This window comes from Bos grunniens, chromosome 8 (genome assembly GCF_055505025.1).
Source record: "Bos grunniens cultivar Pamir isolate PY7600 chromosome 8, Bosgru_T2T1.0, whole genome shotgun sequence".
Lineage (NCBI taxonomy): Eukaryota > Metazoa > Chordata > Mammalia > Artiodactyla > Bovidae > Bos > Bos grunniens.
Window position 1 is genome coordinate 99,878,740 of NC_141172.1, and position 27,049 is coordinate 99,905,788.

General features: G+C 38.6%; 1 protein-coding gene and 1 long non-coding RNA gene across 7 annotated transcripts in view; one reads left to right on the forward strand and one right to left on the reverse strand.

The window, feature by feature from the left end:
* The window catches only part of MUSK (muscle associated receptor tyrosine kinase), a 97,655-nt gene extending 88,286 nt beyond the window's left edge, over nucleotides 1–9,369 (forward strand). For all 4 annotated transcript variants that reach the window (XM_086315931.1, XM_086315930.1, XM_086315932.1 and 1 more), the window contains 4 exons: nucleotides 4,381–4,582; nucleotides 5,076–5,267; nucleotides 6,629–6,777; nucleotides 8,041–9,369. In XM_086315931.1, coding sequence (XP_086172057.1) covers nucleotides 4,381–4,582; nucleotides 5,076–5,267; nucleotides 6,629–6,777; nucleotides 8,041–8,723 — 1,226 coding nt within the window. In that variant the 3' untranslated portion in view covers nucleotides 8,724–9,369. The remainder of the gene's footprint in view (nucleotides 1–4,380; nucleotides 4,583–5,075; nucleotides 5,268–6,628; nucleotides 6,778–8,040) is intronic.
* Nucleotides 4,457–27,049, reverse strand: part of LOC147367790 (uncharacterized) — a 52,185-nt gene continuing 29,592 nt past the window's right edge. Inside the window, exons 1-2 of one of the 3 annotated variants that reach the window (XR_015132117.1) lie at nucleotides 20,060–20,198; nucleotides 4,457–4,546 (exon numbers count right to left, since the gene is read on the reverse strand). This is a non-coding gene — a long non-coding RNA (uncharacterized LOC147367790). Of the gene's footprint in view, nucleotides 4,547–20,059; nucleotides 20,206–27,049 lie in introns of those variants that run through there. The other 2 variants (XR_015132116.1, XR_015132118.1) reach the window with 2 other exon arrangements.

Genomic DNA, 27,049 nt, shown 5'->3' on the forward strand with positions numbered 1-27,049 from the left:
AAAGTACAGTCTCTCTCTCTTAAAGGCTTTTCACTATACTCATCCAGGGTAGAATATGAAGGCAGATCATTGGAGATCCCAGTTTACAGCTCCTAATTAGGCCATGGAGAGCACGATATTTAGTGAATGATATAAATCCTATTTCCATCCCAAAGTTATTGAGCAGTGTTGTCCCTTCTATGGCCATAAAATAAGCCAATTTAAATTATCATCTTTTGATTTCACATTCATGATTTTTATATCACCTAATTCTTTATAGAGGAAAAAATTGTTTTGTGCCCTTGAAACCTATGTGTATGTAACTGGATTCGTGCACGTCTATTTACATCCATATTTCATGATGTCTAGGACAGAAGTATAGTTTCTCTTAAAGTACAGTCTCTCTTCATTGAGCCAATTCATGCTCTTTCTTTGTGACAACTGGTCCTTCTTTTGGAAGACAGGTGTTTTTTTAAAACAGCTGGTTTTTGGTATATAGTTTACTGGGTCAAATCAAACAGTTTTAAAGGGGTCATCTCAAAATCTCTAGGAAAGAATTCCGCAGTCTTATCTATAGACCTTCCCCAACTTAACAATGAAACTTGTAGGTACCCTTTTAGAAAAGCAGGGGCACTGCTTGATTCAGGCTCTGGCACACGTTATTCCTTTTTTGTGAAATACTATCTCTCCTGACTCCCCCTACCCTCTTCCCCATGGCCACACCCACACATACACCTTCGACCAGTTACACCTACTCACTCTTAATATTTAACTTAAAAGTTACTCTAGAAAACCTAGCCAGAATGCCGAAACCTGGACTCGGGCTACCCTTGGATTCTCACAAGCATCCTTGTTCTCACCACTCTTGTAACACTCTTCATATTTTATTGTAATTATTTGTTTTCTAATTGCTTCCCAGCTAAGTACTTTAACATAGAGAGTTGTCATGTCCACCACAGTGTCCTTGACACTTAATAATCAATATTCATTTAATAAGTCCATTAATATGTGGATGAATGAGTGAATAAGACTCCTCTGATGTTCAAAGGCAAAGGATAAAGAGATAAAACTGATGAGAGAAGAAAAAGATTAAAAGGAAAGAAACTGGAGACTGAAATTGATAATGTGGACCCAAAGAGATAATTGATATTGCTCTAGGGAAGATGAGGGCAAGTCGATCAGAAACAAAAAACAAGAACTGAGAAAGTAAAACTCTCCTGAAAGAAGAAACAATTAAACCCATAAACAATTAAATGCATAAAATTCTTGTTGAACCTGTGCCAATTTTTCATCTTGAAAAAAATCTTACTAAATCATCATGGCTTATTCTCTTACTATGCAATTAATTCCATTTTCTGATAGTATTGATTAAAAATTACCCTTATATATACTAATAAGGTTACATTGCCAATTCCATAAATTTCATTACATTCCTTCACATGTTAAATATGGTATGAATGGCTCTGGTGAAATGCAGATACAATAATAGTCCCCTCTCTCTTTTAATGATTGGTCCTGCTTTTTTATTAGCAGGAAGGTTAGCTCTCCGATTTAAATCCCCCTTCCCACTCATCTGGTGGCTCAGCTGGTAAAGAATCTGCCTGCAATGTGGGAGACCTGGGTTCGATCCCTGGGTTGGGAAGATCCCCTGGAGGCTACCCACTCCAGTATTTTGGCCTGGAGAATTCCATGGACTGTATAATCCATGGCGTTGCAAAAAGTCGGACATGACTGAGCGACTTTCACTCACACTTCACTCCCACTCATCTTGGATTGATTTTTTAAATCTTTGAATGTCTCAGTCCAAAGAAAGTCTGAGCAGCTTTCAAACCATCACAGAGGAACCTGGCAAGTCTGTAATGCCCATCACTGCTGTGACGCTTGACGAGAAATGCTGTCATTGTCCTGCACACATATTTTATTTATTGCATTTATTGCTGTGCTGAGTTTCTTCTAGTTCCAGGTACCTGCTGGAGCCACAGGGGTGACCAAATTCCGTCTCCATAAGCTTTAAAACCCACTTACTTAGCTGTTGGTGCTCAGGGAAAAATCTCTGTGTCCACAACCAGACTAAAAAGTCATACATGGGCATCCCTTATAATCTCTGCTTTTACAAGTATCCTGTTTCAAATGGCTTCAAGCACTGACAGCAATGAAAGTTTTCCTTTGACTTTGTGATGTGTTATATTAATATAGCTCCTCTATGAAATCATTGTGTGTGTGTGTTTTTACTATTTGCAGTTAATTGTTAATATTTCATTTAGGATCTTTTAAATCTATGTTCTATAATCTATGTCTGCACTTTTCTTCTGTGCTAACATTGTCAGGTTGTGATATTAGTATTACAACTTCCTGAAACAACCTGAAAGATTTTTCTCTTACTGGAACATATTATAAAACTGTATCTCTTCTAAGACTGAAAGAATGTAATCATAATACTATAATAACTTAAATTTCCTGATTATGACTATTTTCAGATTTTTAATTCTTCAATTTGGTAATTAGTATGTTTCTATCATTTCCCTCAAGATTTTTAAAATGTAACTCCACAGTTATATATTACTTCATATTTATTGACCTTTGAATCTATTGTTAAAATGACTTTATCATTCCTAATTTTGTATGTTTGTGCCTTTCTTTTTCTTTTAAAATTAAAATGCCACTGATTAGACTACTTGATAAATATTTATAAGACTATTGACCTATTTTTAAGTCTATAATTTCTGTTATGTGTATTCTAACTTATTAATTTCTGCTTGTACACGGCTGTTACTTTATCACCTGTTTTTCTTTGTTTTCTGTCGATTTTGTTTGTTTTCCAATGTCTTGAATTAGATGTTCAGCTCATTCACTTTCATTCTTTTAATTTAATGGAAGGAGATAATGCTATGAGTTTATCACTGAGCACATCTCTGGCCAAATCTCATAAACACTGTTAGGAAGTTATTTTGTAATCTGTAACTATGGCTAATTTCTACTCTTTGATTGAAAGGTTATCAATTTCTTTCTTTTTTTTAATGTCCTATTGGATTTTATTTAATCTACTATTAATTGCATTTTGATCAAAGAATACATCTGCATAATTTCTTCTTTTGAAATTTACTTGGATACATAATCTTAGTAATTATGACCTGACAAAAAAGATTATGTCTATTGGTATCCCACAAATATTTAAAAATAAAGTTTATCTCTCTTTTTAGGGTACAAAGTTCATTCTTTAGTATTAAGACATTCTTGTTGATTATTAAAATATTTTCTATCCGTGTTGTCTTTACTCAATCAAATAAACGGATTTAAAATATAATTGACAGTGTGATTTTAATAGATATACAATGGACTTTGCACCCCATGAACAGAGAGATTTAGTATGACATCGTTTGGTTTCCCTGGTGGCTCAGATGGAAAAGAGATTTAGTGAGATTTAGTATGAGATCAGGGCTTTTCCCAGTGGCTCAGATGGTAAAGAATTTGCCTGCAATTCTGAGGAGACCCAGGTTCAATCCCTAGGTGGGAAGATTCACTGGAGAAGAGGAATGGCGACCCACTCCAGTATTCTTGCCTGGAGAATTCCATGGACAGAGGAGCCTGGAGGTGTGGGGTACAGTCCACGGGGTCGCAAAGAGTTGGACACGACTGAGTGACTAACACACATATTTTTGGTTTCCAGCAGTAATGCAGATTTTACCTTATTTGTATATTGCACTGAGCTTTTTAAAAGGAGTTTGAAATGATTTTGTTAGATGAATCAGCTTTCTCATTGTGTCCTACTATTTCCATTTTCCACATTCTTCCATTCGTTTTTGTAAAGCAATAATACATATATATAAAAGCTCAGCTTCAGACAATCCTGACTTTAATTTCATAAAAATATTTTGTTTAATAACAATTTCCATGATTGTTGTCAGGTCATAAACAATATGATGCCTGTAAAGAACACTAGCTCAGGATCTGCATTTGTCTTGGAAAAAACGTGTTCTTTCTCTGTGTCTTTTCTTTAAAATTCTATGAGTCTATAAGCTGGATAACTCAGACAGTAAAGACTCTGCCTGCAATGCAGGAGATCCGGGTTCGATCCCTAGGCTGGGGAGATCCCTTGGAGAAGGTAATGGCAACCCACTCCAGTATTCTCGCCTGGAGAATCCCAAGGACAGAGGAGTCAGGTGGGCTACAGTCTGTAGGGTCACAAAGAGTTGGCCACGACTGAGTGGCTAACACACATAAGCTGGATTTACTTACAACTGGACCTCACTGGATTCTTACAATTGCACTTTATAGATATAAACCCAGGGAGAACCTGATACATAAACAAATGGTCTTAAGTTTAGTTTACTGATTGCTTAAATACAAAAGTTGCTTCTTAAACGTTTAAGGATGAATGAAAACACTGTTGTTGACTTACAGCATTCCCGCCAATGACGTCCTCAAAGCCAAGTGTGGACATTCCAAATGCGCCTTCCTCCTCCTCGCCCTCCTTCTCTGTCTCGCCTGCGTACTCTATGACCGTAATCATCTCCATCATGTCCAGCTTTGCCGTATTTGTGCTTCTTACCATAACTACTCTTTATTGCTGCCGAAGACGAAAACAATGGAAAAATAAGAAAAGGTGAGATTCTAGTTTAAGTTCATCACTTAACACTTTAAAATTTTTATTTATTTCACTGGAGATGGGAGGAAGCATATATATAGTCTCTTTATGACACCCATTGCCTTGTTTTAAAGTTAAGCACCCCCATCACGATCTTTAAAAATGTCAATGACTTTTTGCATAGGATCCCTTGTCCTAAGGTTAGTTTCTTGCAGAAGATAGAATCAAAACCACAATTTGGAAGAATATGGTTGTTTCTGCTCCCCATTAGCTCCTTCAGCCCCACTGCCACTACCAGACTGGATGGTGACAAAATTCCTGAAGAAAAAGAAAAAAAGTGTCTTTAGACTCCAATCTAAAATCCTTTGTTGCTCTAAAACAGAAGGATCTTTCATAAACTTGGCATAATTTGTTTTGTTTCCTCCTAAACTCCTATGTCTCTGTTGAAGCTGAGTACAAAGCTCTCACCTGGCCCTCAGCTCATTATTGATCTTACCTGTCTTACCTGCAGAGAATCGGCAGCAGTAACCCTCACCACTCTTCCTTCTGAGCTCTTGCTAGACAGACTTCACCCCAACCCCATGTACCAGAGGATGCCACTCCTTTTGAATCCCAAGTTGCTCAGTCTGGAGTATCCCAGGAATAACATTGAATATGTGAGAGATATTGGAGAGGGAGCATTTGGAAGGGTCTTTCAAGCAAGGTAAAGTTGCCCACTTCAAAAAAAATCTACCCACTAAAACACCTTGTGTCTGAACAGCTACCAGGCCGTAAACTTGATATCTGTGTAATTATGTATAATATTTATTATCAAATTAGCTAAATCTTCACATAACTCACCTTATTATTTTGGGTACTGTAGTTTGAGTCTTGATAATTTTCCCTCTTTGCTGGAAAATAGGGCTGTATTTATGGAGACAATCTTTATAAAGTGTTCTCATGATAAGCAATTTGCAAAATTGAATATTTTTCAGAAGAGAATTTTGTCAGACATTTTAAATCAATTTCTTGCATTGCTTTTAGTATTATTTCTAAAATCTCTTCCATTTTCAATTGCTATAGTCTTCACTTAAAATTTTCTCTGAACTAATGTTTCAGTTTAAGAACTCAGAGCCTGATATGTGTAGATATTAAATAGATGTTCACAGAATGGCAAGACAGAAAAGGAAAAAAATAATGTAGAAATGGCAGATAACGTGCTCAAGAAAGGAGTATGTATTAGGGCCAATGCTAGCCCAATTAATGTCTTTGTATGAGCTGCAATAAAATAACTTATCTTCATGTAGCTCCACAGACACACAGCTTGGCCACAGAATGTAGACTTGGTTTTAATCACCGACTGTCAACTTTGGCCTGTTGCTCTTGGGCAGGACACAACATTACCTCTACATATAGTGGCCCTAGTATGGAGGTTACATGATTAATGAAAATCTCACACAAATATTTATTGGGAACCAAAAAAAAAAAAAAAAAATGAAGGGCTCCCCAGGTGGCAGTAGTGATAAAGAGCCTGCCTGCCAGTGCAGGAGACGAAAGAGACGCAGGTTCAATCCTTGGGTCAGGAAGATCCCCTGGAGGAGGGCATGGCAACCCACTCCAGTATTCTTGCCTAAGAACCCCATGGACAGAGGAGCCTGGAGGGCTACAGTCCACTGGGTCACAAAGAGTTGGACACGACTGAAGCTACTTAGCATGAATGCAGAAAACTGAAAGGCGCACTTGTAGGCCTGTAAATATAAAGATGAAAAAGTCATGGTTCCTGCCTTCTAGGAATTTAGATTCTAGCCAGCGATAAAGCGATTACAATGGTAATGATCATCTAGGCACTTCTGATTTCCTGTTATTTATAAATAACGCATCTTCAACCTTAATCTGTTTTGAAAATAACACTAGTGATTTTTAATTGGAGTCAAGAAGTTTTAAGTGTGACCATCTTTCTTTGGTTCGGTGGCTTTGGGAAAGCCTGCATGAGTGGGGGGATGTGGACAAACATGGGTAGTTATCATGTGACTATGTGTAATACTTCTGATCTTTGATTTCTTGCTCATTAAATGTATCTCTCAGGGCTCCAGGCTTACTTCCCTATGAACCTTTCACAATGGTGGCAGTGAAGATGCTCAAAGAAGAAGCCTCAGCAGATATGCAAGCAGACTTTCAGAGGGAGGCAGCCCTCATGGCAGAATTTGATAATCCTAATATTGTGAAACTCTTAGGTATGAAACTCTTAGGGACAAGTGGAGAAATGTATGCATCAGAAAAGAGAGACTTGCAAGCTTTTTCTCCTTTAAACTTCACTTCTGTTTTTTCTTTCATTCCTTGATCAGAGAGATGTCTCTGTTCCTCCCCATAGAATATTTTCTGTACCAGGGAGTGGAATAGTTCCTTAAATCACTTAAGTTCAAAAAATTGGAGTTTTAAAAATTTTCTCAGATAAATGTTTTGTCACTTCATTAACTGTCTTTTACCAATTTTATATTTTAATTGTTCATTTATTTTATATAGTTCATATAAATATACCAATTGCTAAAGTCCCTAGAATTAAAAGCTAATACCAAAAGAAACAAGCCAAGATAACAGTATTTTCATTTCCTTTCCTTTTTGAACAGAGACTTCTAATTTTTGCCTGAAAAAATAATGGAGTTAATAATCTATTTGTATGCTGGTGTGAAATTGTGATCATCTGACCTAATATTTCAAGTTGTCCAGTTTCCCTCTTAAATACAGAAAGATTTTAGAATTAACAAATGCCTTTATGGTACACAAAGAGTCGGACACAACTGAGCAACTGAACTGAACTGAACTTTTTGGTATTAAATCTAAGGTTCTATTTATATTAACATTTTTTTCTTTCTGGAAAATAAACGTTTGTAAATTTCCCTAAATGTTTAACTGCAGTAACCTGAATATTTCATCTAAGATCTTTGACTGTTTTTTTCCCATTTTTCAAATTTCACAAAATAGTTTCCTTATCATCCTTCTTCAGAAAGGAAGCAGAAAAACAGAGCAACTGTATTACATACTCAAAGCAAACATCTATTCATAAATTCATTTGCTTAATATTTATGGAGTACTTGCTCGCCAGAAAAGTGGTAGGTGTGTGGAATTGAAAGAAGACTTAAGACATAATCTCTATTTTTAAAGGGATAAAATGTTGGGGGAAAAACACCTCAGCTGAATGGATAATTATAACAGGCTGGTAGGTAGGACGCAGGACTAAGGATAAAGAATAATGGAAGGAAAATCTGATCCAGGAAAGGTCAGGAACAGAGGCCCCCTCAGAGGACGGATAAATCAACTGAATCTTAAAAGAGAAGTAGATGTTTACACAGAGAAAGGGGGTCAGGATTCAACTATGATGCTGTCAATAGAAAACCAAGGCCCCACTTCTTCTGATCTGGTCATTTGCTTTTGGACAATGTTTTCCAATGTGTACTTTAGAAACGCAACCTCTAACAAGGGGCCTATTTTGGTTGCAGGAGTGTGTGCGGTGGGGAAGCCCATGTGCTTGCTCTTTGAATACATGGCCTACGGGGACCTCAATGAGTTCCTCCACAGCATGGCCCCGCACCCCGGACGCGGCCTCAGTCCCAGCGACCTGCCCCCCGGCTCACAGGCCTCCAGCCCCGGCCCCCCGCCCCTCTCCTGCGCGGAGCAGCTGTGCATCTCCAGGCAGGTGGCCGCGGGCATGGCCTACCTCTCCGAGCGCAAGTTCGTCCACCGCGATTTGGCCACTAGGAACTGCCTGGTGGGTGAGAACATGGTGGTGAAAATCGCCGACTTCGGCCTCTCTAGAAACATCTACTCTGCGGACTACTACAAAGCCAATGAAAACGACGCCATCCCCATCCGCTGGATGCCCCCTGAGTCCATCTTCTACAACCGCTACACCACGGAGTCTGACGTGTGGGCCTACGGGGTGGTCCTTTGGGAGATCTTCTCCTACGGCCTGCAGCCCTACTACGGGATGGCCCACGAGGAGGTCATCTACTACGTGCGGGATGGCAACATCCTCTCCTGCCCCGAGAACTGCCCCCTGGAACTGTACAATCTCATGCGTCTGTGTTGGAGCAAGGTGCCTGCAGATAGACCCAGTTTCAGCAGCATCCACCGAATCCTGGAACGCATGTGTGAGCGGGCAGAGGGCAGTGGGGGTGTCTGAGGTCCAAGATGGGCGAAGAGAAATCGCCAGCATCTTCTCAGACTCTGGGAGCCAGAGGAGTGCAACGCCCGAGCCCCCAGGAGACCCAGATAGCAAAGAATAGTAGCAGACATGGGTACCATGCTGCTTGCTTCTCAGAAAAAAAAAAAAAAAAAAGACTGGGCAGAACTCCTGGAGTGGGTGGAAATTGGGTGAAGGGAAAGGCAGGCGAGAAAACGTGTCAAATAACCGGAGGTAACTACTCTTCCTCACAGGGAAAGTTTGTATTACATATTGTACCGGAAAGAATGCCATCCTGTTCAGTTCCTGAATTAGCTGGCAGCAGAATAAGGCTCTGCTGTATTAAAAATTAATATGAACTGTGGTTGAGAGCTTCATTTTTAATAGAGTTCATTCCTGTCCATTAGGAAAGTAGTGTATTTTCCTGTAAGAAATTTAGCTCAAGCATCGAAAACTCCAAAGAAGGAAAAACCATTCATTGTCTCCTCACCCAAAGATGGGTGTTGGTTTTTTATTCAATTTCTTTCTTGAGTTTAATGCACACTTTTATATTTGTTTGTATTCGACAGAGTTGTGGTTTACTTTATTGATAGAGAGTTTCCAAGGAATAAAGTGATAATCAGCAAGATTATATTTTTATTGTGAATTTTAGTTCTCTTTTTCTTTGTTTCTTTAGAAGTTTTCCTTTGTGTACACGTGTCATGAATTTAATCTGCTTGCTTTATTCTTACGGTTTTTTTTTCCTGAAAATGTCTTTGTGTCTATTTACCTTTTCTTTTTGAAAATTTTATTGGTACCTTTTTCTTTGTCTCATCTTTCTTTATTTAGGACTTGGTTCCTTTTTGGTATTTGGCTATTTTTTCCTTTTATTTCACCTATACAACAAACACCTTGGCAGAAATAATAACTTTCTAAGTAACATTATGGACTGTTACATATATACCTTTTGCAAAGTATATTACTATTACTATTTTCTTCTGTACCTGCTTTTGAAATTACCCATTTCAAAGTTGTCATTCATTAATTTTATTGCCACAGACTATTCCACAGTTTATAACATGGGAATTCACAAGATGCTCATGTGACTGAGTTATTTCAAACTGATTTTGCTCATTCTGACATTTTTTTCCCTTCTAGAAACCAATTTGATAGGTCGCAGGATTAATATAGGGCTATTCACCAACTTTCTGCATGACTGTTCACTTGTCTTGTTACATCTTATGATTCTTAAAAAGAAAAAAGCAAGACAAAACAAAACCCTCTGAAACTCAGATTCTTGGTGCACAAGATTTCCCAGTGGAGTCCAGAAAATATATCTTTATCTGAGGCCAACATGGATATGAGTTTCTTCCTGATATTATAGAACACAGAGTCTCCTGAAAAGCAAAGAAATGGGAAAGAGAAAATAGCAGTCTACTCTGTGGCCAGTTTACTTTCATTCAACCTAATTGGTAGTAAGGACAGTGGAGAAATGGTCTGAATTCTTGAAAGTAGATTTTCCGGCTGTCCTCCAGAGGGCTCTACCTGATATCCCCAATTGCACCTGCAAACAACTTTGTCATCTTTGCTAGAAAACCTGCAATGCCTTGTTCATAGTCACTGCAGGCCACTGAGACAAAAACACAGTTTTCCCTCTCTTTCACCAATGAAAACTCTTATCAGTTTTACTTTCTAAAGCCCTCCTGCACACACCACCTCCCCTTCGAAGTGACCACCCACTGTTCAAACTCTATTGCTATCTCTTCTCTCATCTTTCTCCCATTTCAGTCCAGATAAGATTCCATGGGCTATGACAATACAAACTGACTCACAATTCTGATTTACAAATAAGGAAGCCAGGAGTTAGGACTGAGACCTTGAGAGGTGCCTTAGATTCAAATCGTGCTTTGAGACAGTTATCCAAAGAGCTAGATGAGGAATGAGGTTGCAATATGAGTCTAAGACAGAAGACCAAGAGGCCAGCAAGGCAGAAAACTTGAGGTGGACCACCATCAAGTCTGGAACTTTCCTGTAGACATCCATGGCGTGACACATGTGTGTCATGTAGGCTCTGAAAACTTCAAAGACATCTTTTTCCTCAGCTGACAGAGTTTTATTATAAAAGAAAAGCCATGAAGTCAGGCCAATCAGAAAAGCTACTCTATTGAAAAGCAGGGGGACTTCCTTGATGGTCCAGTGGCTAAGACTCTGAGCTCCCAGTGCAGAGGCCCCAGGTTCCATCCTTGGTCAGGAAACTAGAGCCCACGTGCCACAACGAAAAGTCCCACTTGCTGCAGCTGAGACATGGCACAGCCACGTGAAATAAATGAAAATAAATTTAAAACAGAGAAAAGGAAAGCAGAGTCAGGGTAGTGAGAGTTACTTGGAGGACCTGCCATGGGGCTGGTGCAGCCGAGATCATGTTGCCCTTTGGAGCCAGGTTTCCACCAGCTTGTTCCGTTGTCTGCCACTTGGAGCTTGCTTTGCTTCCCTCCCCACTGCAGGGTAACTGCCCTTACTTTGCTGTCTCTTCCTCATGCCTTCTGCAGCCTCACAGATTCTCTGTCTGTGTGCCCTTTATGTGCTAGTGTTCAAGATCTCAAAGCAAAAATAATCATAGATATATCGGTAAATATAGTGAATGAATAAGTGGACAAGCAAGTAACTATAATAGAACCCATCCAATTTTATTAAATATTTAAAGGAACTGAAAACTAAAATAGCAACTAGAAACCTCATGACAATAATTGTAGTAATACTATCAGCTAGCTTTTCTTGAATACTTACCACATATATTCTAAGGCCTCTAAATATATGTATTTATTTCAATTAAAGTAAATGTATTAACTTAAAACACAACATCCCTGTGATGTTGTAGCATCATTATGCCCTTTTTTAGGTGAGGACACGGGCACAGAGAGGTTGTGTAACTGGCCTAAGCACACAGAGCAGCAGAGCCTAGGTTGTGACGAGAGGCTGAATTCTCAGTCACCATACCAAAGTGCTTCTAATGATTCCAGAGGAAACAACTGAAACTCAATGACTCTGTGGAGGTGATTTATAATTTGCATCTGGTTTCAAAGCATACAGTATATCCCTTCTACTACCGATCTCCTACCCCATTCTTTTCACTGAATAACAAAATGTATATTTTAGCATTGTTGCTTTAAAAAAAAAAATCCAACTGATGGAATGTGTATATTTCGTGAGCTCTAAATGCAATTTTAGGCTATGTCAAGATCACTGTCTTATTTCCTTGGTGCTCGTCCCAAGGTTCTGTATCTCAGGGACAAGGGCCCAGTATTTACCAGTATTGTCTTCTTTTGTAAATACAGATTTCTTTTTCCATTGTAAAATCAGTGTATAAATTTAAAAAAAGAGAGATCAGGAGAGACATTTACAGGGCTGTTGTCACCAACGGACAGGACCGGCATCAGTAAAGCACCCACAAGTGATATTAAGTTGCAGAATATTAAATGTGACGAGTTCCAGGGACTGTGCATAGTGCCAAAAGAATGCATTTGCTGGTATCACAATTGAGCAGGAAAGGGGCCCTCCTTCCAGTCTGCAGGATATTATAAACCTGTTCTATGTCATTCAGTGTATTTCTAAGAGTACAATTTAATTTCCGAATAATATTCCTTTCTTTGGATGTACCATAATTTAGCTATTTTCCTATTTTTAAAACATTTGGGTTTTTGAACTGAAAACATTTCAGTTTTTTCCAATTTTCAACTATTACGAACAATACTGCATTGGTCATCCTCATTTGGACATGCCATAATTATTTCCTTATAGAAATTCTGAGAAAGAGAATATCCAAGCCAAATGGCATGCACAAAATTAAGGCTTTTGTTATGTGTTGTCATATCCTCTAGAAACACTGTTCCCATCTCTGCATTGTACAGGGGATGTCATAGCCCTAAACATATGCTGTCATACACAGAGAATTAATTCTCTGTTTTTTAGAAGGCTTTTGTCTACTTGATTATAAATAAAGATGATCTCATTTCTATTTTTAAATTACTAATGAGATTGCACTTTCCTTGTTTCTAGGTCATTTTATAGTTCTTATTTTGGGAATCATCTATAAGTCATTTTTCTATGGTGTAGTTCATTTTCTGATTGATTTGTAAGTCATTTATTTAATAAGTAGTAAACCTTTGTTATACTTTGCACAAAACAGAAAAATATGTATATAACTTTTATTTTAAAATAGCATTTGCTTTATTATTGAAAAAGCATATTTGTTTATTTTTTTGAAAAAAAATCAATAATATACAAATAAAGAAAATGAAAAAACACCGCTAATGGTAACTAACATTAACTCATGATAAATATAGTTCCAGTCTTTTCCATGTAGGTAAGAAGGTAGATGAGTAGACGAGAGAGATATAGACAGACAGATAACCATTTTAAATGGAAACAAGATCAGTCTGTTCTATTGGTTAAAGCTTTGTTTTTATCAGAGTGTATCAAACATCTTCAACATCAACAAATATTCATGGGTAACATGATGTTCACGTGTAACTTCTGATGATGAAATAATATTCTGTTATATGAAGTTACAACTTACTTAACTATTATTCCAAGGTTGGACATTTGGTTTGTTTCTGTTTTTAATTATAAAATACAGTATTTTTATAATCCTATAGTTAAATTTTGTGAGCATCCAGCTCAAGTGATTTCTTTATATATAACTCCTACAAATAGAATTTCTAGATCAAAGGATATACTTTCAAAGCTTTTAGTACACTGACCAACTACCTTCTTGAATTATCAGTATACAATCTTCCAGCTAGATAAGAGTCTTTTTCTTTCAATTTCAACAATACTGAGCGTGAGCATTTTAATAATTTCCAGTATAATAGTTGAAGGTGTTCTTTTTTTTTTTTTTTGTAGCTTATGCTTACATTTCTTTAAATAAGATAAGATTGAACATTTTTTCAGTGTTTGGAGGACAGTTGATTTACTCTGTGATTTGCCTCCTACTGTTATTTTTCTATTGGGTAGATTTCTTGCTTGCTACTTTATAAAAACATTGTATATATTAAGGAATTAAATTTTGTCATACATGTTTCAACCACTTTTATCATGTTAAAAATGGACACTTCTATTTGTCTTTTAAGATAGTAAAAGATTTTATTAATCAGGAAGGAATGTTGAATTTTCAGTCTATTGAAATGACTGTGGCTTTTTCCTTAATCTGTTACTATGTAGAAATGTAAGAATTGATTTTCTAATGTTGAAATATTGTTATGTTCTGGGAATAAACTCTCTTTGGGTGTCATATCAGTCTTTTGACTTACTACCAAATCTGATTTATTAACATTTACTTGCATCAATATTTATAAATTCATGGAATTAAAAGTTTACCATTTTTTTCTCTGTTAGAGCTTAGTTCAGTTCAGTCACTCGTCATGCCTGACTATTTGTGACTCCGTGAACCACAGCACGCCAGGCCTCCCTGTCCACACCAACTCCCAGAGTTAATCCAAACCCATGTCCACTGAGTCGGTGATGCCATACAACCATCTCATCCTCTGTTATCCCCATCTCCTCCTGCCCTTAATCTTTCCTAGCATCAGGGTCTTTTCAAATGAGTCAGCTCTTCACATCAGGTGGCCAAAGTACTGGAGTTTCAGCTTCAACATCAGACCTTCCAATGAATACCCATGACTGATCTCGTTTAGCATGGACTGGTTGGATCTCCTTGCAGTCCAAGGGACTCTCAAGAGTCTTCTCCAACAACTCACGTCAAAAGCATCCATTCTTCAGCGCTCAGCTTTCTTTATAGTCCAACTCTCACATCCATTCATGACTACTGGAAAAACCATAGCTTTGAATAGACAGACCTTTGTTGGCAAAGTAATGTCTCTGCTTTTTAATATCCTGTCTAGGTTGCTCATAACTTTTCTTCCAAGGAGCAAGCATCTTTTAATTTCATGGCTGCAGTCACCATCTGCAGTGACTTTGGAGCCCAGAAAAATAAAGTCTGTCACTGTTTCCATGTTTCCCCATCTATTTGCCATGAAGTGATGGGACCGGATGCCATGATCTTAGTTTTCTGAATGTTTAGCTTTAAGCCAACTTTTTCACTCTCCTCTTTCACTTTCATCAAGAGGCTCTTTAGTTCTTCTTCACTTTCAGCCATAAGAGTGGTGTCATCTGTGTATCTGAGGGTATTGATATTTCTCCCAGTAATCTTGATTCCAGCTTGTGCTTCATCCAGTCCAGCATTTCTCATGATGTGTGTAAGTTATGTGTATTTAAGTTGTATGCATTTAACTGCATATAAGTTAAATAAGCAGGGTGACAATATACAGCCTTGATGTACTCCTTTTCCTATTTGGAACCAATCTGTTGTTCCATGTCCAGGTCTAACTGTTGCTTCCTGATCTGTATACAGATTTCTCAAGAGGCAGGTCAGGTGGTCTGGTATTCCCATCTCTTAAAGAATTTTCCACAGTTTATTGTGATCCACATAGTCAAAAGCTTTGGCATAGTCAATAAAGCAGAAATAGATGTTTTTCTGGAACTCTCTTGCCTTTTCCATGATCCAGCAGATGTTGGCAATTTATTCTCTGGTTCCTCTGCCTTTTCTAAAACCAGCTTGAACATCTGGAAGTTTACAGTTCACATATTGCTGAAGCCTGGCTTGGAGAATTTTGAGCATTACTTTACTAGTGTGTGAGATGAGTGCAATTGTGTGGTAGTTTGAGCATTCTTTGGCATTGCCTTTCTTTGCGATTGGAATGAATCCAAAGGTCAGGACTGACCTTTTCCAGTCCTGTGGCCACTGCTGAGTTTTCCAAATTTGCTGGCATATTGAGTGCAGCACTTTCACAGCATCATCTTTCAGGATTTGAAATAGCTCAACTGGAATTCCATCACCTCCACTAGCTTTGTTCGTAGTGATGCTTTCTAAGGCCCACTTGACTTCACATTCCAGGATGTCTGGCTCTAGGTCAGTGATCACACCATCATGATTATCTGGGTCATGAAGATCTTTTTTGTACAGTTCTTCTGTGTATTCTTGCCACCTCTTCTTAATACCTTCTGCTTCTATTAGGTCCGTACCATTTCTGTCCTTTATTGAGCCCATCTTTTCCTGAAATATTCTCTTAGTATCTCTAGTCTCTAGTCTTTCCCATTCTATTATTTTCCTCTATTTCTTTGCACTGATCATTGAGGAAGACTTTCTTATCTCTCCTTGCTATTCTTTGGAACTCTGCGTTCAAATGGGTATATCTTTCCTTTTCTCCTTTGCTTTTTGCTTCTCTTCTTTTACAGCTATTTGTAAGGCCTCCTCCAACAGCCATTTTGCTTTTTTGCATTTCTTTTTCTTGGGGATGGTCTTGATCCCTGTCTCCTGTACAATGTCATGAACCTCAGTCCATAGTTCATCAGGCACTCTGTCTATCAGATCTAGTCCCTTTAATCTATTTCTCACTTCCACTGTATAATCAGAAGGGATTTGATTTAGGTTATACCTGAATGGTCTAATGGTTTTCCCCACTTTCTTCTGTTTAAGTCTGTATTTGGCAATAAGGAATTCATGATCTTAGCCACAGTCAGCTCCTGGTCTTGTTTTTACTGACTGTATAGAGCTTCTCCATCTTTGGCTGCAAAGAATATAATCAATCTGATTTTGATGTTGGCCATCTGGTGATGTCCATGTATAGAGTCTTCTCTTGTGTTGTTGGAAGAGGGTGTTTGCTATGACCAGTGTGTTCTCTTGGCAAAACTCTATTAGCCTTTACCCTCTTTCATTCTGTACTCCAAGGCCAAATTTGCCTGTTTCCCCAGGTGTTTCTTGACTTCCTACTTTTGCATTCCAGTCCCCTATAATGAAAAGGACATCTTTTTTTTTTTGGTGTTAGTTCTAAAAGGTCTTGTAGATCTTCATAGAACCATTCAACTTCAGCTTCTTCACCATCACTGTTTGGGGCATAGACTGGATTACCATGATATTGAATGGTTTGCCTTGGAAATGAACAGATAATTCTGTTGTTTTTGAGACTCTTTTCGTACTCTAGTCCATTTCTTCTAAGGGATTACTGTCCACAGTAGTAGATATAATGGTCTGCTGAGTTAAATTCACCCATTCCAGTCCATCTTAGTTTGCTGATTCCTAGAATGTCGACGTTCACTCTTGCCATGGTTTGACCTGTTTGACCACTTCCAATTTGCCTTGATTTATGAACCTAACATTCCAGGTTCCTATGCAATATTGCTCTTTACAGCATTGGACCTTGCTTCTATCACCAGTCACATCCACAACTGAGTGTTGTTTTGCTTTGGCTCCATCCCTTCATTCTTTCTGGAGTTTTTTCTCCACTGATCTCCAGTAGCAAATTGGACACCTACTGACCTGGGGAGTTCATCTTTCAGTGTCCTATCTTTCTGCCTTTTCATACTGTTCATGGGGTTCTCAAGGCAAGAATACTGAAGTGGTTTTCCATTCCCTTCTCCAGTGGACGCCATTCTATGAGAACTCTCCACCATGACCCGTCTGTCTTGGGTGGCCCACACATCATGGCTTAGTTTCATTGATTATGATAGTTTCCAAAACTTAGGAGTTTCTTCTTCTAGATCTTTGTAAGTTTATTAAAAATAAGTATTACTACTACTACTACTAAGTCACTTCAGTCTTATTAATAAAAGCAATACATACACAGGGTCTTTGGAACTTCCAGATGTTCAAGCTTGTTTTAGAAAAGGCAGAGGAACCAGAGATCAAATTGCCAACATCCGCTGGATCATGGAAAAAGCAACAGAGTTCCAGAAAAGCATCTATTTCTGCTTTATTGACTATGCCAAAGCCTTTGACTGTGTGGATCACAATAAACTGTGGAAAATTCTGAAAGAGATGGGAATACCAGACCACCTGACCTGCCTCTTGAGAAACCTGTATGCAGGTCAGGAAGCAATAGTTAGAACTGGACAGGGAACAATAGACTGGTTCCAAATAGGAAAAGGAGTACATCAAGGCTGTATACTGTCACCCTGCTTATTTAACTTATATGCAGAGTACATCATGAGAAATGCTGGGCTGGAAGAAGCCCAAGCTGAAATCAAGATTGCCAGGAGAATTATCAGTAACCTCAGATATGCAGATGACACCACTCTTATGGCAGAAAGTGAAGAGGAACTCAAAAGCCTCTTGATGAAAGTGAAAGAGGAGAGTGAAAAAGTTGGCTTAAAGCTCAACATTCAGAAAATGAAGATCATGGCATCCGGTCCCATCACTTCATGGGAAATAGATGGGGAAACAGTGGAAACAGTGTCAGACTTTATTCTTTTGGGCTCCAAAATCACTGCAGATGGTGACTGCAGCCATGAAATTAAAAGACACTTACTCCTTGGAAGGAAAGTTATGACCAACCTAGATAGCGTATTCAAAAGCAGAGACATTACTTTGCCAACAAAGGTCCGTCTAGTCAAGGCTATGGTTTTTCCAGTGGTCATGTATGGCTGTGAGAGTTGGACTGTGGAGAAAGGTGAGTGCCGAAGAATTGATGCTTTTGAACTGTGGTGTTGGAGAAGACTCTTGAGAGTCCCTTGGACTGCAAGGAGATCCAACCAGTCCATTTTGAAGGAGATCAGCCCTGGGATTTCTTTGGAAGGAATGATGCTAAAGCTGAAACTCCAGTACTTTGGCCACCTCATGCAAAGAGTTGACTCATTGGATAAGACTCTGATGCTGGGAGGAGAAGGGGACAACAGAGGATGAGATGGCTGGATGGCATCACAGACTCAATGGACGTGAGTCTGAGTGAACTCTGGTAGTTAGTGATGGACAGGGAGGCCTGATGTGTTACGATTCATGGGGTTGCAAATAGTCGGACACGACTGAGCGACTGAACTGAACTGAGCTGAAGAAATATACAAATAAAAAAGTCATCTCTTCCAAATCTCTAGTTCCAGCTTAAGTAAAAACTACTTACTTGTGGTTTACCCCCTTCTAGTTTCGGTTCTACTGACAATGACCACAGCAGTTCTAACAAATATGCTTAAATCTCTTTCTGAATTCATCAGTTAAAAAAGGTATGTAATACCTCCCTTCACGAAAAATGATCAGGTTAGAGCACTTTTACTGAGACATCTCTCAATTTTCTGAATTATTAGTTAGCTTTTATTTTAATTATTTATCATTATAACTTTAAAAAATACACTTAAACATCAGTTCCCCAAGACAGTAGACATGAAATCAACAATAAACAAATAGGACCTAATTGAACTTACAAGCTTTTGCACAGCAAAGGAAACCATAAACAAAACAAAGTGACAACTTACTGACTGGGAGAAAATGTTTGCAAATTATATAACTGACAATGGCTAATTTCTAAACTATGCACACAGCTCACACAACTCAATAAAAAGGAAAATCAAAAAAATGGGCAAAACACCTAAATAGATATTTTGCCAAAGAAGACATACAGATGGCCAACAGGCACATGAAAAGATGTCCGACATCGCTAATTATCAGAGAAATGCAAATCAGAAGTACAATGAAGCGCCACCTCACATCTGTCAGAATGGCAATCATTCAAAAGTCTACAGTAGCAAATGTTTGGGAGAATGTGGAGAAAAGGAACCCTCTCACATTGTTGATGGGAATGTACATTGGTGCGACCACTATGGGAAAAATATGGAGGCTCCTTTAAAAACTAAGAATAGAGTTGCTGTATGATTCTGCAATCCTACTCCTGAGCATGTATCTGGAGAAAACTATAATGTGAAGACACATGCATGCCTATGTTTACTGTTGCACTATTTGCAAAAGCAAGACATGGAAACAACCTAAATGTCCATCAACAGACACATAGAGAGAAGATATGGGGTGTGTGTGTGTGTGTGTGTGTGTACACATACATACTATAGCTTCTTTATATATATGTGTGTGTATGTGTATATATATTTATATAAAATGGAAATAAAATAATACACCTAGAGATTATCATACTAAGTGAAGTAAGTCAGAGAAAAATACCCTATATCACTTCTATGTGAAATCTAGATATGACACAAATGCACATATCTACAAGACAGAAATAGATTCATAGAGATAGAGAAGAGACTTATGGTTGCCAGAAAGGGGGTACGGAGGTTGGACTGGGAGTTTGGAATTAGCAGATGCAAACTGCGCTATAGAGACTGGGTAAACCACAAGGTCCTACAGGATAGCACAGGGAGCCGATATTGAATATCCTGTGATAAACCGTAAAAATATGAAAGAGACTGTGTATATGTATAATTGAATCACTTTGCTGTATAGCAGAAATTAACATGTTGTAAATCAACTATACGTCAATAAAATAAATATTTAAAAAATACACTTAAACAAAGCTTACCCATTGACTCTGGACTATGGAAGATGCAATTAAAGCTTCCACACTTCCTTCTACCACTTCTTCCCTCTCCTTCCTGTTCTAGCATGTGTTTCTAGGCTGTCCAGCTGTTTCTATGCTGTCAGGATCTTTAATGTTTGTACTTTTTTCTGCAATGAATAAAGATTTGAGTATTGACTGTAGGTTGATTCTAAGCATGGGAAAAAAAAACAAAACAAAATACCTACAACAGTGTGATTAGGTAATACTAAAGCATTGCCACACAAATAGTGGTAATTAAATATTTTAATATCCATTAACACTTTATCTCTTCTATGTCATGGATGAAATATAATTTAAAATATCACAATATTTTATGTTCTCTTCTGTTCTTTAAATTATTTTTGTCATCCTCTTTCTTCTCCCTCCTTCTCACGTTTTTATTTTCTATGAAAGTATGGTGATGGTTAATTTAACATACACCATTGCAAATGAAGATGGTTTGGACTCATATTGGTGGCAGGAGGGTAGTTCCTCTGCAATTTCATTGGAATGTTTACACAGCATGGCCTCTCTTTAACAGGATGGCTCCCTGTAGGCTCTGCGAACGTGGCTCATGAGGAGGGCATAGACAAGCTGAGTTAGAACTTCCACAATCCCCAAAGTGATTAAAAAAAGAAAAAAAAACTCTACTCTGAGGGTACAGTACTTAAGTGTATTTCACTTCTGGAGAGGACTATTATTCCTTCACATTTTCATCCCCTATGAGAGTCTAAGATTTCCTCGTATTCTACTCTACCCCTGTACCTAGATTCAACACACAAGTGCCCTTCCCAGGCAAATTTTCCAGTCTATTCAGAGAGCAATTTCTTGCAGCTCCAGCTGGTGGAGAAGCCTCTCTGTCCACCTATTCTATATCCAAGCCTCGAGGTGATCACTCTGATTGACAACCCAGAGCCCATCCTTGCCCACTGCATCTGCTGACTTGGAGCCTGGAGTCTTTATTCATGTGAGGTCACTCCCCATCTTCCCTAACAGCTGGCTCCTGTGTGCTGCAGGCTGTAGTTGATGGTTTCCTGTGTTATTCATGAATAAGAACATTAGATACCCTCTGCTGTCCACATATTTGTCAACATGATGGGATGTAGATTGGTTTGGGCATATTTATAGATTTATTCTCATGCACACGCATTTATTGTCACATCAGTGAAAGGAAAGGAAAAGAGGGAGTTCAGTCAGCCTGCCATTTTGATCAAGAAGCCTCTCTGGAAGAGTTGCAGTTTAGGAATTACCTGCTCACTCCTTCTCAATCTTCTTCATTGATTCTGTGTTCCCTCCTTCTGTCAGCCTCTTAAGACTGGGCCATGCCATACATAGTTCTCTCCCTGGGGTGGATCTCTCTTTTATGTATTGTTTCCCTTAATGATCACATGCAGTCATCTCATTCATGGCTATAAATATCACCTATGAGCCAAATTTTTTAGCGTTAGCTCAAACTCCTCTCCCCAATTTCATACTCATACCTCTAACAAACTATTATAGATGAGAGCTTCAAATTCACCACACCCAACCCCCCCACCCCCAGAGCCTGCCTCTCTGGCCTGTTTCTGTGCGTGATCTACGATCAAAGGTGAAAAGTGCTTCACAGCTTGGTGTTGCCTCTCATATCAAGGAGTCTCAGAGCCTCTCCTAAATGAGAGCACACTTCGTGTCCAGGCACTGCAGCAGACTTGGTACTTTTTCTCAAGGAAGCATTTCAATATCTTCCAATACCCTCTCCCATTTCTACTGCAGCTTCAGAAATTTAACCAGTTTTTCTTTTTTTTGCAGTGAGCTGTTTCTCAATCCTGATTTGCAGTGCTGATGTGCATGTTTGCATTTTTTTAAAACATGGTCTATTTGTCACACTAGGAGAACTGGGGAGGGGAGAACTTGATGCTGTGCTCATTTCACCACTTTAAGCAAAATCTTCCTTATTGCGGGGACAATTTGCCCTTTCTTGTAGATTCAAATCTTCACAGCAAGTGTATTTCAGGTCATCACTCTTTTACTTGTTTTAGATCTATTTAAGTAGCACAGACACCAAGTTTAAGTGGCACAGACATCAAGATATATGCACACACAAACTTTTACTTGGGTCCTGATCGGCATAGAAACAATGGTGCCACTCACTCAGTGACTTTCAGTCACGTGAGTCATCACAGCACTGAGATGTGGTTGGAATCTACATCAGCAGGAAAGACTCATAGGCTAAGAGGGTCTGCTTTTTAATGAAGTCTTTGCCATTCAGCCATAAAAAAAAAAAGAATGAATGCCATTTGCACCAACACAGATGGACCTAGAGCTTATGATATCAAGTGAAGTACATCAGAGAAAGACAAATATCTGATATCACTTTTATGTGGCATCTAAAAAGAATGATATATATGAACTTATTTACAAAACAGAAATAGACACACAGACACAAAACAAACTTACGGTTACTGAAGGCGAAAGGTAGGGAAGGATAAACTAGTAGTTTGAGGTTAACATGTTGCTGCTGCTGCTAAGTCACTTCAGTCGTGTCTGACTCTGTGCGACCCCAGAGACGGCAGCCCACCAGGCACCCCCGTCCCTGGGATTCTCCAGGCAAGAACACTGGAGTGGGTTGCTGTTTCCTTCTCCAATGCATGAAAGTGAAAAGTGAAAGTGAAGTTGCTCAGTCGTGCCCGATTCTTAGCAACCCCATGGACTGCAGCCTACCAGGCTCCATCCATGGGATTTTCCAGGCAAGACTACTGGAGTGGGGTGCCATTGCTTTCTCCTGAGGTTAACATATACACATGTAAAACAGATAACCACAAGGACCTACTGTAGAGCACAGGGATCTATACCTAATATTTTGTAATAACATATAAGGGACAACGATCTGAAAAAGAATAGACATGCGTGTGTAACTGGATCACTTGGCTGTACACCTGAAACTAACACAACATTGTAAGTCAACTATAAGTCAATAAAAAATAATTTAAAAATAATAAAGTTGACAAATTTTTACATTTTTAAAGTCTTTGCCAGTGCATTTCTTACAAAGACGTATGTGTGTCTAGATGTTTGCCTTGCCTTCTAAAAGATTATGTTATCTGAATATAAAACAAAATTAAAGTAGAGAGAAATAATGATGACTTCTCAACCTTCACATGTCTTCCTTATGGGGTCCTTCTTAATTAAAACTTCTAAGAGATCCGAAAGAGGTACTTCTTCTTACAAACTTCATCCTCATCCCTGTAATTATGCAAGTAGCTGCCACTCCTCCCCTTTCAAACCACAGGCTCTGGAAAGTATATTCCACGTTTCGAGCGGTGCCCTTAAGAGGAGTCACCTGCACTACCTAAAGTTATGTCAGAGAGATCTAACCACAGAGCACTCCAGACTGAGACACACACTGGTATTTTCTGGGTGTGCTCTTAACTATTTGGAGCTGCGATTAAAATTAGAAGTGTAGGCATGACGCTGCTTTCTGCATTTCTTTTTTAGCCGTGTTAGTGCCAAAGTGGTTTGTATGATGCTCGTTATTATTTCATTTGATGCTTTTTTACTCAAGGATAAACCAGACATATGATTTAGAGCCAACTCTGCTTTTTCTATTTTGGTTTTTTAAATTAGTGGTATGTATTATACTGGGTTTGCCCAAAAGTTCATTCAGGTTTTTCCATAACATCTTATGGAAAAAATGAATGAACTTTTGGGCCAATCCAATATTTAAGGATCTTAAAGAAGTCTAGCTTAAAGACTAAAAAGGAAGTCTAGCTTTAAGGAAGAAAAGCTATGACAAACTTAGCATATTAAAAAGCAGAGACATAACTTTGCTGACAAAGGTTCATTTAGTCAAAGCTATGGTTTTTCCAGTAGCCATGTATGGATGTGAGAGTTGGACCATAATGAAAGCTGAGAGCTGAAGAATTGATGCTTTTGAACTGTGGGGTTGGAGAAGACTCTTGAGAGTCCCTTGGACTGCAAGGAGACCCAACTAGTCCATTATAAAGGAAATCAGTCCTTAATATTCATTGGAAGGACTGATATTGAAGCTGAAACTCCAATACTTTGGCCACCTGATGTGAAGAACTGACTCATTGGAAAGGCCCTGATGCTGGGAAAGATTGAAGGCAGGAGAAGGGACAACAGAGGATGAGATGGTTGGATGGTATCACTGACTCAATGGACATGAGTTTGAGCAAGCTCCAGGAGTTGGTGATGGATAGGGAGGCCTGGCATGCTTTTGTCCATGAGTCGCAAAGAGCTGGACATGACTGAGCAACTGAACTGACTGACTAAAGACAGTCTATGGAGTGTCTTCACTCATTGAAGTCACCTTTCTCAGGAGAGAAGAAAGATCTCAGGATCACTCTGTCCACACTACTCTGCTCAGGTCACTGCTTATGGCAACCTGAAGTAAGAATCACTGTGCTTTCAGTCTATCCCCCACACTCTCAGCAGTGACAGGCAAGGGGGATAAAATAACTGAAGAAGAAAGGTCTGCAGAGGGGTGACATTGAGTAAGCAAAGATCCACAGGTAAGTTCAATGTCTAAGATGCTAAAAAAAAAGACCAGGAAATGCCTAAGAAACTATAATTTCTAAGTTTTAATAAGAAGTCTCTAATTTTTTTTAGGAAAAACTTCTTTACCTCAGTCTCTATGGCTGACAAATTCAGTGTCCAATTATGAGATCAGTTTTCCAAAGCTTGATGAAATCATCGTTTTTGATTTTCAAACACAAGACAGTTTTGGAAGGGAGCATGCCTCTACTCAGCCAATTTTCTCAAAGCCTTGGAGAGAATTCAGTTTTTCTTCTGAAAAGCCTCCTTTCTCATTGCAGTACATGTGAATTTAGCTAGCACTTGCCCAGAACTTATCATGACTAGGTAAATCATTGTATCTACAGCACAATCAAGATGACCTTAATATATCACAATTTAAAATGATTAACCCTTTGACATGAATCTTTTACACTTAGATCCTTCACTTTAAAAATCCATGTAGACTTTTTTTTCCTTAAGATTGCCTTGTATTATTTAGTAGCCCGCCGGTTTTCCATTTTATGACAAATTGGGAAAATATTTTTATATTTTAAATATGAACATTATTTTAATGCTTATATAATAAACCATTATATACATGTTGTGTTATCTGGGCTTCCCTGCCCACCAATGCAGGAGACACAAGAGACTCAGTTTCGATCCCTGGGTCAGGAAGATGCCCTAGAGTAGAAAATGGCGTCCCACTCCAGTATTCTTGCCTGGAAAATTCGCTGGACAGAGGAGGCTGGCTGGCTATAGTTTACGGGGTCCCAAAGAGTCTGACATGACTGAGCGACTGAACACACTCACAAGTGTTATCTAAGCGGACAGGAGAGAGAGCAGCAAAAGACACAGACTCAGGCACTGACTCAAGTCCCAGCAACTAACCTTAAACTTCTATGCCTCAACTTTCCTCATTTATAAAATAAGAATAAGACCTAGTTCATAGCTTGCTGAAGAATTAAACGGGTTAAAAATGGACAATACTTAGAAAAGTGCCCGATACATAGGAAATACTACCAAGAATTTGCTAATATGTGTCTAGTATTTACTATTACATAGGAAGCTGCCACAAATCATAGCTAAATGTATAGCTTCCATGAAATATAGCGTCGGACACAACTGAGCAACTTCACTTTTACTTTTCATTTTCATGCATTGGAGAAGGAAATGGCAACCCACTCCAGTGTTCTTGCCTGGAGAATCCCAGGGACGGGGGAGTGTGGTGGGCTGCCGTCTATGGGGTCGCACAGAGTCAGACACAACTGACGCGACTTAGCAGCAGCAGCAGCACCATGAAGTACAGCTAAATCACCGCACATACCTTTTTACATATCTTTTTACTGTTTCCAAAGAATACAACAGTCTCCCTGGTGGTTCAGTGGTAAAGAATCCACCTGCCAATCCAGCCCTGAGTCCAGAAATCTTGCAACAATTTACACAACCAACAGCAACACATGCAAGTAACACTTTCTTATACAGGGTACCTTTTATCCATTTTGATAAGGGACAAATTTTATCTCCTTGCTTTAATATTATTTATTTTTTAATTCCTAGAGACACTGCAAATTTTTTCATGTATTCTTATCAACTGTTTTTTTGGTCATTTTGTAAATTGTCAAGTATGCACTTCTTTTTCTTTCCAACTGATTATCTTTCATCTGTTCTAGGTTTTTTGGAATCTCTTAGAATGCATAACTTTATATTCATTATCTTTACTCTCATTGTATTTATTAATTTCATGTCATTTTCCTCTGGGATAGGATAAATGATTTTCATTCAATACATCTCTTATGTAAAGAGCCAAGCTGCTTTTAACTATTTCTATTGTATCATTATTTTTATTGAATTATTTTTAGTAATAATATATTCACACGAATCTACCTCTAGAGGTTATAAACATCTATACAGCAGACTTTCGTTTCTGGAAAGATGGAGGAGGTATGCTTTTCCCTATTCCACCCACTACATACGACTAAAAACCTTGACCGTCAAATGGAAAACAAAGGTAAGACTATGAAAAGCTAGAAAAGTAGGCAGATCGGTTCAGAAGGAGGAATGACACATGGTGAGTCCCTAGATTTTCATCTAGCTTCAAATATCTCAGATTCAGAGCTGAAGAAGCTGGAAACCCAGAAGCATCAATGCACATACACCCCTAAAGGCCCTAACTAAAGCCTGCTCTCTATAGCCAGGAAAAAGGGCAGACTAATTAAGACAGAAAACTTTGAAACAATAATTGCTCTATTCTTCCTCCATACCACAGAAAAAATATAGTCCTTTCCCATCGAGGCCCGCAAAGGCTGAAAGGGGGCCTATATTTCCACCCTCACCCGTCCATAATGAGGGGCTCAAACCCTGCAGAAGTGGCATTGGAAAAATCTGACACAAGCCAGGAACTAAGACTTTCATTCCCGCTGGATTCTAAATGTGTGCAGAGGAAGCATTTGAGGCAAG